The sequence below is a fragment of the Mucor velutinosus genome (assembly GCF_035048745.1).
Source record: "Mucor velutinosus strain NIH1002 chromosome Unknown tig00000165, whole genome shotgun sequence".
Taxonomy (NCBI): Eukaryota; Fungi; Mucoromycota; class Mucoromycetes; order Mucorales; family Mucoraceae; genus Mucor; species Mucor velutinosus.
The window spans coordinates 684,809-697,783 of NW_027041913.1; the positions used below are offsets into that span (position 1 = coordinate 684,809).

General features: G+C 40.9%; 5 protein-coding genes across 5 annotated transcripts; 2 read left to right on the forward strand and 3 right to left on the reverse strand.

Moving 5' to 3' along the window:
- Positions 1-418: 418 nt before the first annotated feature.
- Positions 419-1,684, forward strand: ATC70_003169 (uncharacterized protein; the record flags this gene model as incomplete). The annotated part of the gene is made up of 3 exons (XM_064822534.1): positions 419-704; positions 813-1,158; positions 1,474-1,684. The coding sequence occupies 3 exons, from the start codon at positions 419-421 to the stop codon at positions 1,682-1,684; spliced, it is 843 nt and encodes a 280-aa protein (XP_064679134.1).
- Positions 1,685-2,726: 1,042 nt separating this feature from the next.
- On the reverse strand, positions 2,727-4,086 carry ATC70_003170 (uncharacterized protein; the record flags this gene model as incomplete). Its single annotated transcript, XM_064822535.1, has 3 exons — positions 2,727-3,677; positions 3,749-3,837; positions 3,921-4,086. The coding sequence occupies 3 exons, from the start codon at positions 4,084-4,086 to the stop codon at positions 2,727-2,729; spliced, it is 1,206 nt and encodes a 401-aa protein (XP_064679135.1).
- A 667-nt stretch (positions 4,087-4,753) lies between these two features.
- Positions 4,754-5,333, reverse strand: ATC70_003171 (uncharacterized protein; the record flags this gene model as incomplete). Its single annotated transcript, XM_064822536.1, has 4 exons — positions 4,754-4,867; positions 4,945-5,053; positions 5,114-5,157; positions 5,232-5,333. 4 exons carry the CDS (start codon positions 5,331-5,333, stop codon positions 4,754-4,756), a joined length of 369 nt encoding a protein of 122 aa, XP_064679136.1.
- Positions 5,334-6,271: 938 nt separating this feature from the next.
- Positions 6,272-9,994, forward strand: ATC70_003172 (uncharacterized protein; the record flags this gene model as incomplete). Its single annotated transcript, XM_064822537.1, has 7 exons — positions 6,272-6,294; positions 6,368-7,103; positions 7,250-7,760; positions 7,816-8,430; positions 8,515-8,700; positions 8,755-9,143; positions 9,209-9,994. 7 exons carry the CDS (start codon positions 6,272-6,274, stop codon positions 9,992-9,994), a joined length of 3,246 nt encoding a protein of 1,081 aa, XP_064679137.1.
- Positions 9,995-11,148: 1,154 nt separating this feature from the next.
- On the reverse strand, positions 11,149-12,379 carry ATC70_003173 (uncharacterized protein; the record flags this gene model as incomplete). Its single annotated transcript, XM_064822538.1, has 2 exons — positions 11,149-11,370; positions 11,423-12,379. 2 exons carry the CDS (start codon positions 12,377-12,379, stop codon positions 11,149-11,151), a joined length of 1,179 nt encoding a protein of 392 aa, XP_064679138.1.
- Positions 12,380-12,975: the final 596 nt, after the last annotated feature.

Genomic DNA, 12,975 nt, shown 5'->3' on the forward strand with positions numbered 1-12,975 from the left:
AGCTAAAGTGAGACGTGGCAAAAATGTTAGGTGGGTAATTCTAGATGATATAAAATGGTTGATATCTTTACTTCAAATAGACGTATTGAAGAAATCTAAAAAACTACTCGCGGTATGCTCAGGATATCTAATATCCCAGGAGCACTCTAAAAGTATAAAAGAAGCTAGTTTCTTCATGTTTTTTCTTTATTTGTTTGCTTTCTTATTTTTTTTCAAAACTTTCATTTTGCCTGCTCGTTTAACACAAGATTTGCGCAACGTTCTCCAATCTTTGCTCCAACGTGGTCTTTCGCTCTCAAAGATAAAGAATTTGTATCCAGGAGTGGGTAACTCTACTCTTACAAGGCTCAGAAAACTATATTGCCCTGACCCAGCTAGACCTCTTGGCGGAAGACCGAAAAAACTTGGTGCTAAAACTATGTCCCTAGTGTCAAGAGGACTTCGATCAGGTGCTTTAGATAATCCCGGAGCAGCGCAAGAAAGTTTAAGATTGATGGGGCATGATATGTCAATTAATGGCATCCGCAAGTCATTGAGACGAAATGGACTTAAATCTCGTAGAAAAGTAAAGACCAATTTTGTTAGCAAGACAAACAAGCGGCTTCGATTGGCGTGGGCTAAAAAGCATAAGCATCTTACTATTGCTGATTGGAGTCGTTGGGTGTTTTCGGATGAAACAAGAATAAACCTTTGGGGCTCAGATGGTAATTCTTTTTACTGGATGAATGGTGGCCGAATCATGCAGTCGTATTAAGTCAAGTCTCAGTTGCAGGGAAATGACGGTGGGGTCATGTTCTGGAGTTGCATAACAGCGGAGAGTCCTGGTTATGGTACTACCATTATTGAAGGCTCAATAAACTCGGGCTTGTATGTCGATATTTCGAAGACATCATTGAACGACACTCTTGCGCACTTTGGGAAGACACCATCTGATGTGCGATTTCAACAAGACGGAGCAACACCGCATACATCGGGCATTACTAAACAATGGTTCACCGACAATGGGTTTAACCTAGACGAAATTATGGATTGGCCACCCCAAAGTCCCGATCTTAATCCCATTGAACATGTCTGGCATCTCCTAAAGCTTCGTCTTAATAAGTGTCCCACTAGGCCCTCAACAAAAGAAGAATTAGAGCGGCGTATTAACATTCAGTGGTAAAAAATAACAGAAAAAGAGTGCCAGAAATATATTGATAGTATGCCTGCCCGAATTAAGGCTGTCATCAAGAGCAAAGGTGGTTCAACTCACTATTAATGATTTTATAGTAAAATGTACATTTTTCTATATTTATTTTTTAACCAATAAAACCATTGGATTTTAGTTTTTGAAAAAGTTATAATTATGTATAGATAGCACTACTTTCTCTCATTCAAACGATATATATTTCGACTTTGTATACAAAGAAATGACCAAAAACTTGTGCAAAAAGACAAAATTTTAAACGAACGGGACAGTTTTTCCCCCTACAGTACTTTGTTTGATGCCTTGCCACCTGCTCCTCCTGGTATCCATCGCATTGATCATGCTTTGAACTGTCTTCCAGACAAGGCTTCAGCTGGTCCACCGTACTTTTGGTCTGCTTTGCTCCTTTTGTTGCATGCCATTGATTGCCTTGTGCATCCTCTGGCTGTGATCCCACCAGATCCAGATCCTGGATCGCTCTGGTTTTCTGCTCATTGATGAACGTTTGTTGTTTTTGCTTTCTCGGTGCGATGCCACGGTGGTAAGTAATTATCAAAGTTCCCATCCGTTGGCCATTCCTCCAGATCAAATCAACAATACCAGTATCCATGCCGTTCCTTTGCCACTACCACACTTTCCTTTTTCCCTTTTTCTTAGTTAGTGTCCCCATAAGGGTTTTTTGTACCTGCTACTCTTTTGTTTCTAGAATTCTAGGCTAATGCTTCCATCGAGTGCCCATTGAATCCCTGTATATACAATAAAACTATTCTTAAATTGATCCACATCCCCATTTTGGTGTATTTTTAGGACCAAAAAATAAATTACATAGAGAAAACATAAAATAGAGCCCTATGGACACCCTTTTTCCTAATTAAATTATTTGCCGTACTAAATTGGCAATATATTTCGAATAATTATATATTCTTGAGCGATCTAGAGATACTAAGTCTTTCAAGAATGAACGGCAAGCGGTTCAATTGCTAACCGTCAGGTTGCCTATACTATCTGTTTCGTAATGATGATTATTATATGTGCTCGTTAAGTTTTTCAGAATATGTCGTCGTACCCACGAAGCTTAATTTTCCTTACTTCGTATCATCAGGGATTCCTCTTTCTTTCAGTCTTGCGATGATTGAGTTGTTAACAGCAGTTACCAACAAAACAAAGAAATAACAAAAAAGCTATGTTTACAGTTTTTCATGACAAGCTAGACATGTATTTGCAAGTTACGATCAGTTGTTTAATCTTAATCTCAATCACTCATAACCAAGATTGATCGAGCCAAATAATATACCATCAAAATTACATTGCATCGGGTGCGTTCCGTTCTACTGCGTCAAAAGCAATAAGAGATCATAGCAAGACTTTATCTGCACCATGTCATACTATCAAGTAGATCAATAAATCTCTTGATACTCTGTCGTAATTATAAATTAAAGCAAAATACACGAGAATCCTGCAAAGCAGATAATGCATACTGCTCATGAATCAGCAAGAGTTTAATTGTATATTGATGTTTTTATTTATAAAAATATATGATCTACTTCTTCTTTCCGGCAGCAGGAGCAGTGACGTTAAACTTGAAATAAATGATATCACCATCTTCAACGACATATTCCTTACCCTTTTGCATATACTTGCCAGCAGCCTTAACAGCACTTTCAGAACCCAATTCCTTCAAAGCATCATACTTCATGACTTCAGCCATAATGAAACCACGTTCAAAATCAGAGTGAATGACACCAGCGGCACCAGGAGCCTTGGTATTTCTGCGAACAGTCCAGGCTCTAACTTCATCAGGACCACCAGTAAAGTAATAGATCAAGTTAAGGGCAGCATAACCCATAACAATAATCTTGGGTAAAACAGAAGGAGCGTTGCATTCCTTTTGAATAGCAGCCTTTTCCTCGGCATCAGCAGCGAGAGAAACACGGTATTCATAAGCACCGGAATAAGGAATCATTGGGTCACCAGCAGAGTTCTTGTCAATCCACTCCTTGATCTTGGGAAGCCACTTATTCTTCTTGCGGAGGAAATCCTTTTCAGACAAGTTGGCAAGGTAAATGACAGGCTTAGCAGTGATGAGATGAAGACCGTTGATGACTTCAATCTCCTTGTTGGTCCAAGTACCATGACGGACATCATTACCTTCCTTGACATAATCAAGGACCTTTTGGACGGTAGCAGCTTCCTCCTTCTTGGCCTTATCTTGAGCATTACCACCGTTACCAACACGACGGACAGCAGCATTTAATTCAGTAGCTTGCTTGGTAAGGAACTCCTCATCCTTGAGACGTAATTCCTCACGAATAATCTCCATATCACGAAGAGGATCTAACTCACCCTCGACGTGAATAACATCTGCCTCATCGAAAGCACGAACAACGTGGAAAATGGCATCGACAGCCTTGATGTGAGACAAGAAAGCGTTACCCAAACCAGCACCAGAAGCAGCACCCTTAACAAGACCAGCAATATCAATGACAGTCAACTATATGTGCAATGCCGTGATTAGTTTGAGTAAAGTCTCAATATCAACACTATCCGCACTGAAATACTTACATAGGCAGGAATCTCCTTGGCAGGCTTGTAGTGTTGACACAGCCAGTTAAAACGCTCATCAGGAACAGCAACACGAGACTCCTCAGGGTCTATACATGTCAAAATTTGAAAAAAAGATCGCACAATTTCGGTCAGTCTAAATAGATCCGAGTCAGCAACAACATCAACATACCAATAGTACAGAAAGGGTAGTTCTCAGCAGCAGCAGAGGCATTTGTAAGAGCGTTGAAGAAGGTAGATTTACCAACATTGGGGAGACCAACAACACCAATCTTCAAGTTGTTGGAGGGACGGCCGAGCATAGCCTTTTCTTCCTTGACAGCCTTCTTGGGGGGCATGACTAGCAATCATGTTAGTTCTGTGCGTTTCTTCTCTTTCACATTTATACCTACTGTAATATATGGATTAGAATGTAGAAGGAGTTCTATTGATTTCGACGGTTTGCTTCTTAGTTTTACAATTAGAAAAATTTTGACCATGATGTCACGTTGTTAGTCACTAATTACATAGTGGCAATGTTGAGCTCTTGATTATCCTGATTGATCTGAATGGTTGTGTCTTCGCGAGATGGCACAAGATCCACATGTACACTCCATATCATGTAAGGTTGTCTCCAGTACAGCAAAGCAACATTTGACCTGTTGACTTTGTTCCAAGACACCTCAGATTCCTTGGATCAAGCAACATTGGAAAGATTTATTGAAGATAAAAAAGCATGGCACAAATATATTGCTCTGGATTATAGAAAAAAGAAAATAGTGGTAGAATTCAGTGTACAGGTCTTCGAAGAGAGAGATAGAGGATCGATGTTGGATTGATCGCTCGTATAATATATGAATAAATAATGGCAGAGGACCTCAAAAGGCGGCGTTGTTGTCAAACTGTAATTTAGCACCGAGAGTTGTAAGGAAGAAGGCGATACTACGTGGATCTAAAGGGTGATTGAGCTAAAAAGGTGTTGATTATGATGGCGGTAGTGGTGAATCATGATAAAATACGAATGCTTTAGATGTATTCGATGCTTTCAGTGTAGACTCTTGTTGATAAATCCTTCAGCAGCTTCTTTTCTAGTATGAATTTGCCTTCCTTATATCTGTTCTCGGGATTGTAGGCTTTTACCTAATGGATCAAACAGATATGAATTAATTTCTGTCATGTATTTCCAATCAACCCCACATTAATTTCTTAGAACCAACATATGTCCATCCGAGCATCTTTGAGCATTGGATACACGAAATGTCTCGGACTCGATGTAATCCCGTCGTCATATCTCTGTCCTCTGCTCTGCCAAAGCTAATATTGACTCTATAACATATCAGAATGTAAGCACAGTATGCTTGACATGTGTCTTCTTGCGATAGTTACACTTTTTCGAACAAAAAGGCTTGACCATGTTGGCCTTGAAATTGCTACACGAATGAAATTTGAGTTTAGAGTTTATTTCAAACTGCATGACATGGAAGTAATCAGGATATATGCTTACTCTTGATATAATAGATTCAGATGTTGCTAAATGAGTACCACAATCAGAGCAACCATACACAGTGGATGGCCCTTCCAGATAAGTACGATAATAGAGTCCCATTTGTGATTGCAATAGAGCTTCTTTTTTTTTTTTTTTCTTGCTGGATGTTGTTGATGGAGAGATAAGATGATAATGCAAGACAGACAGGTACAGACACAGACACAGCAGGTATGACAATTGGGATATGTAACAAAAGAGAAAATGGAGAGAAAACGAAAAAAGAGTATAGATAAAGAGAAATTGAAAGAAAAAGAGGAAAAAAGAAGGGGGAATACCTCGATATCAAGTGTTATACCACTATCAATCCTAATTTCTAATAGGATGTGAAATCGTCACATTCTGTCAGATGATTTCAAAGTGTATTGTATGATGATTTGCATGTTATCCGCCTTTTACTGACATGCTAATATGACCTGTTACTCGACTTGGTAAGAAAATGGGGTTTCAATCGCACATGCGTGTATCTCCTCCCTTCTCCTCTCACTGCCCTCTGTTTCTGCCTCTCACTTGCTCTGTGTTACAAGACAACGAAACTCGGGATGAATACCGACTGGCATCTGTGTACATTTAAATGACATTTCGATAGTTTATTTTCATGTAAAGCAACAGATGTAATTCCCAGCCCAGCCTTAGTATATACGCCCCTGCCTTGATGAAATATAAGATGTATTTTTAGCTACAAAAATAAGAACAACCTTGTGTATGTGTGTGTGTCTCCTCCTTGTTCTTCTTCTTTTCTCTCTCTTTCTCTGTCCCTTTCTTTCTCTCTTTTTCCCTTCTTTCCCTCTTCCCTTCACTTTCAGGTGGTGCTTGTCTATTTCATTTTGCTTTTATACTACAACGTTGTACATTTAATTTGATATATACACCTCACCTTAAAAAAAATTCAGGCACCACATTTCTGTCTAGATCCACAACATTTCAACATTTCAAAAAAAAAAAAAAATCCCAAAAATTAGAGAGAACCAGTGTCTCGAAAACCACAAGAGAATACAGAAATGAATAGTAACCATGTTTCAAGGTTTGCATTAATTTTCGTTCGTTTATGATTGTAAAAATCATGCATGTTAACATGTTCCTAAACGCGCGAATAGTGGTTTGAATCAATGGTACGACCAAGAGCAGGAACATGACGATGAAGACGGCAATAGACTTTTACGCAGACCTCGTGCAGACACGATGCCAACGCAATCCACATCGCACCTCATGATTGATCCAAATAGACATCATCATTGGATAAACGAATCTATTCAGAGTCCAACCACACCAACAACAGATCAGCTACTCAAGGGCGATGACAACAACACGATTGCAAGCACATTTGCTTCGCTGGGTCTGGATGACACTGCACCATCGTCCTCGGCATCTCATGCTATTCACTCTAGCCATTCGTACTCTTCTCTCCAGACGCTGGCAGAGAACCACGAATGGTACAATACGCATTATTTCAGGGGCGAGGACCTTCGTACCTCGGTTGCCAATCTGCGATTCTCTCATCAGCAGCAGCAGCAGCAGCAGCAGCAGAACCGACCCCGTGCTATGAGCGCTGTGGACCAACAACAGCAGCAACTACTACTACATCAGCAGCAGGAAGAGAACAGCCCCCTTTTGCCTCATCGATCCATTTGGTATTCGGATATCAACAAGCAGCAACAACAGCAGCAATTCAACAATCGTCCATTTCTGAGAAGCTCCAACAGTTCAGCTGATTTACTAGAGATGATTGCTCGACAAAGAAAAGCGACAGCAACGGCTACAAACTCACCTAGCGGCTCACACTCCATCCTATTGAATGAAGATCTGGACACGCATCATCATAGCTGGACAGGGGTAATGTATATATATTTCATTTTGTTGTTACCATTTCTTCAATATAGCATCTCCCCTCCTTGTATATACATATGGCTATTGAAGTCCCCTTATTCTCCCTTTTTCTACACTGCAACATGGTATTAAAAATAGATTCAATCTTATAGGACTCATTGACCGCTGGCGGAAGCCTCTCATCATCTTATGAGCAGCTATCCAACAGCAGTATGAATTTAACAGACATGATGATGATGGACCCCTCTGCTTGCCTTTTTGATGCACCCGCAAACCAAGTGCCCACTCGATCTCTGTGGCTGGGCCAGCTTGAATTGACGCACCAAACGACAAATGAACTGCAAATGATCTTCTCTAAATTTGGCATCATTGAAAGCATCCGTATTTTGCCTGATCGTGAATGCGCCTTTATCAACTTCACCACCGTGGAAGAAGCACTTAGAGCGAGAGATGCTGTTGTCAACAAGATGGGAAGCAGACTTTATGCTCATTCCATGTCAACGGTCAAAGTTGGATTTGGCAAACCGGACGCTGTACCACTCAACTCTGGCACATCTTCACCGACAGCCACACCGACAGCGGCCATCAACAGCCTTGCTATGACAGCAGCAGCAACAGCAGCAGCAGCTAATGAAAGCGCACAAGAGCCTACCAGAGCACTCTGTAAATGTTGACTACTTGCAGTGTGTGATGTGAAACTAACAACTCTGTTAAATAGGGGTGGGTAACATTCCAATTCATACGACACAGGCTGCCTTGGGCTCTGTATTTTCTCCATTTGGCATGATTGAATCTATCCGTGTTCTCAGTCATAAGAACTGTGGCTTTATCAATTTCTTTCATCAGGAGGACGCCATCAAGGCAAAGAAGGCGCTGCAAAACAAGGAAATCATGGGTCCAGGCACTGGCACTGCTCGCATTGGGTACGCAAAAGTGCCTGCAATGAAATCGCAACACAACGGCAACAACACAACGACGACAACGACGACGACGACGACGACGACATCGATGGGTGGTGTTGGTGGCCTTGTGGGTTCGCATTGCGATGTTGCTACTGGCTTCCAATCAAGCTCATCAGCAATAACAACAACAACGATGGTGGATGTCACACAACATCATCAACAACAACAAATGTTGGGAAATTATAATGACAAACACAGTCAATGGCATCAAACACCTCAGGAACAGCAGCAAATGATGCTTTATATGATGGAAATGATGGGCAATGCAAGTAACAACTCTAGTGCAAATGTCTTTTCGGCAGTTGTCGCTGAGCGCAAGTTGATCATGCAAGACTTTGGTGAAGATGATTCGGATGGTCCGATCTTTGACGGTTTGTGTTTTGTTGATTTTACTCCTCCTTATTTATCACAACTAAATGAAACTTTTCCCTGCCCCTTAAAAAATATATACACAGGACTTCATTTACCTCAAAATTACTACCACAGCATCCCGGCTGCTCCAGAACTAGGCCAGTCAAGAAAAGTCGATATTTCACGCCTTCGAGACATCCGAAAGAGACTAGACACGGGCCATATATCCACCAAGGAACTGGAAGTCATTGCTATTGAATGCGTAGATGAGTTGGTCGAATTATGCAGTGGTAAGGTATTGCCATGATCTCTGTTTTGCAGCCGCATTAAACGTTGTTATTTAGATTATATTGGCAACACGGTGATCCAGAGGCTATTTGAACGATGCTCTGAAATCACGAAATCCATCATGCTGGAAACTGTAGCACCGTTTCTAGCCTCGATTGGTGTCCACAAAAACGGAACATGGGCCGCTCAAAAGATTATTGACACCAGCAGACTACCAGCACAGATTTCCCTCATATGTGGCCACATTAAACCTTATGTTCCTGCCCTATTATTAGATCAGTTTGGGAATTATGTTGTTCAGTGCTGTTTGGGTCTGGGGCCTAATCTCAATCAATTTATATTTGATGCCATTGTTGATTCGTGTTGGAAGATTGCACAAGGCAGATTTGGTGCACGAGCAGTTAGGGCAACATTGGAAAGTCCACATGTGACAAAAAGACAACAGGTATGGCAGGTGTCAATGTATAAACTACATGGCTTTTTGCTAAACTAACACCCTCTGGCTGACAGAAATATGTAGCTGCCTCGCTTGTGCAACATGCCTTGCTGTTAGCCACGAATGCAAATGGAGCACTTTTGTTGATTTGGCTGCTGGATACATCAGGCATACCAGGCCGCTATCGAGTTCTAGCCCCACGCTTATTGCCTCACCTCTCCAAGCTCTGCACTCACAAATTGGCGTCTTTGACTGTCCTCAAGCTCATCAATCAAAGGCAGGAGCCAGAAGCACGCGTGCTCATTTTGGACGCCCTGTTCTTTAGCACCACTGCTTACAACAACAACAGTAACACCAGTAGCAACAGCAGCAGTAACAGCAGCATGCATAATGAAGTGCCCCCCTTGATCGACCAAGTGCTTCATGACCAAGTGCACGGTGTAAGTCTTGTTCAAAAGATCCTTTCCAGCTCCTATATTGAGCTAAGAGAGAGACAACGCATTGCCGAACGGGTGAAACACATACTATGCAAATTGAAACTGCAACATGTTCAAGGCTACAAGCGTCTGATGGAGGAGATCAATATGGTTATGATGGATTCCACTCCCGGCGCAAGCTTGGGCGTGGCATTACCTGGGCAATTCTCTATCAACCCTAGCCTGGCTGCTGTTCTACAGGCTAAATACAGGATCAATGATGAAGATGGCGTCAATAACGAGGATCAAACAGCGGCCATGATGGCCAACTTTTATGCTGCAGCAGCGGCAGCAGCAGCCGCAACCACAGGTGGCGCTAGTCATAGCCATACTGCCCATTCAACCATTCATTTTGGAGATTCCGAGGAAACTACTCGACAATAAGCTATCAACAGTAATACAGGCATATATGATACCCCAAAGACAGCTCCCTCATATCCTTCGTTATATCCCATTTCCCTTCTTTTTTATACTTTTTTTTTCTTTCTTTTGTTAGATACTATATATACATGTACACACAAAATTTTGCATTTTGAATTACACACACACACACACACACACACACACACACACACACACACACACACACACACACACACACACACACACACACACACACACACACACACACACTTACACGCACTTACACACACTTACACTCTCCTTACATTTTATATATTTATTTGCACTTTAACATCAACAAACTCACCATTTATTTCTATGAAAGTATATATCAGCAAATTCCCTTTATACACGCACATATTAAAAGCAAATTATTTCTATCTAATTCAATTTTTTTATGATTTTTCATATTAGACGTGTCATCTTTCATCCGAGACTACTAGATGCTCATGTAGTCTCACGAAGAATTCTTGACAATTTAGCCTTAAAAAGAGTATTGAAACTACATATTTAACAATTGCACATATAAGACACATTGCACCTCTAATACAAATGTTGCATTCTCTTCCTCTCTATACTTTTAAGGCATTCTTCGAGAACACATAGAATGTTGACAGTCATGATGAATCAAAATATACATGCCAAATGCCTTTGTAGGCTTGAACAGTGTGTTTCTATCTTTTCAGTAACCATGGCGATAGCGAATGCTGATGATCAAACATTTCAATGCTGAGTATAACGTAATTTGGTATGGTAACGACACTTGAACATCTCATGAGCAAGTGATTGAAAGCTTTTTTTTACTGTACTATCAAACCCAAGCCAATTGCAAACATCATTTATGCACTCTCAGGAATGTATATGTCGCGATTCCGCTGATTTGAATATAAATTGGATATGGTTTCATATTCGCGCATGAAGAAAATGTGGATATGAAACATTAGCAACTGCATTTTGAGAATTTAATCATTGTTAATAGCTTCAAGTCATTCTTACGGATTATCAGAACAAAGATTACTGCGAATCTGAGGATTTTATAGTCAACATTCTCAATTGCCTGTCTCTGTACAAGCATTTCTACGACAAATAAAGCTCACAGCAGATCACATGTACTTTTATAAATATTCAATTCAGATTTATTTATCATCGGAATGATGTTGATGCGAAGATGGGAAAGATAAATGAAGTCGTTTATGCTCTTGATCCTGATAGGAATGCTGTTTACGTTTAGTAGAGCCATTGGCGGAAGTATGACTAACGGCCGAACTGTCGCTATCACTGGCGCTGTCTCTTCTTGATGATGATGCTACAGCAGAGGGTAGACTCACTGGCACCAGTAGAGATCGAAGGTACTTGTTCTATCAGGCATGTTTAGTCAATGTGCCAGAATAAACAGCAAAGGATGCTTACCTCTTTCTCTAATTCATCCAGCTTTTGTACATCGGTTTCCTTCTCTTCTTTGAATCGAGTCATCAAATGCTCCAGTTGGCTGACACGATCAAACAAGGTGCTTTGATCTGATGCATAGCTATGGGAAGCTGAGGATTGAGAATGAGGAGGAGGAGGTGAGGACGATGTCACCGATCGACGATGATTGTACTCGGATGAAGGCGATGCTGCTGTAGCTGCTGCTGCTGAATGAGAAGAAGAAGGTTGTAGTTGCTTTGCTAATAATAATGGATGGTCTGGATCAATGCGTCTTAATGCATTCTCAAATTCCTTTGAACGCTGTTCCAGTTCATGGCATTTATCTTGAAGTTCTCGTTCACGCTGCTTACGACGATCGCGGAATCTTGCGCTAGCTCCTGCATTTCTTCTCCTTTTTTCAGCGAGCACCTCTTCAGATGTTAACACTCGATCCGATGATGTCGCAATAGGTGTGTTGTTGAGTGAGGCTGGGTCCGATGCTCTGCGATTAGGCTCGGCTTCTTTGGACGCATATCTGTAAGCATCCGTCTTTTGCTGTTGTTCCTGTTGCTGTTGCTGCTGTTGTTGTTGCTGAAATTGACTGAATAGTGCCCATAATGTATTTTGATCTGGTGTAGTTGGGGTATAGGAAGATGTAGATGAGGTGGATGAAGCAGTGGTAGAGGGTTGTTTTTGATAGTAAGTAGAGGTGGACGTAGAAGACAGAGGAGGAGACAGAAGCTCTGTCTGTCTGTCTGTATGATGATGATTATAATGAGAAGAAGAAGAAGAAGAAGGAGGAAGAGGCTGTTTGGGCAGGATTGGCAGAGGGTTCAATTGCTTATCATAACCAGATGACGGTGGCGATGCGGGCATGAATGTCTGCGGGCTATTGCTTGATCTAGAGGTGAACATGGAGATGGGAGGTAAAATGTTGGAAGAATTGGATGCATTTGCCATTGTATTTATATGAAATGATGTTGATGATTTTAATTAATTAAAACGAAGAAAATAAAAAAAGAGGAAATATGAAAAATGAAGAAAGAAAAGAGAGAAATGAAGATTTCAGATTTGTGGTCTTTTTGTGTGCCTGAAATGTCTTGCACAATTGGAATGTTCACTTGATTTACATGATTGGATTGCGCCATTTTATGGCGACATTTCCGTTTCTTATTGCGAGAAATAGCACAAAAAAGGAAATTCAAACTAACCCACCCTCATCCCTCACTGGCCATCGTGTGAAAATAAGCGAGTATCACACAATACTTGGATGTCGATGTGTGGGCTATGATTTGCCATGAAATTAAAGTGCTTTCATGATGTAGGCAGAACGTAAACAAGATAAAGTCCAAGCATCCCTTGCAATCCAGGTGGGTAAATCATGCATTTCATAAGAAAGCTGTATACCTTGAGAGTCTGGTTTTTTGATTTATTCTCAAAATGTATCCAATGACGAAAGTGTATTGTATTCGTATGATGCGATATTCTGCATTATTTCGCTATCTAGCGGAAAAGAAGAGCAACAACGTACAGACAAACAAGCATCAACACCAAGC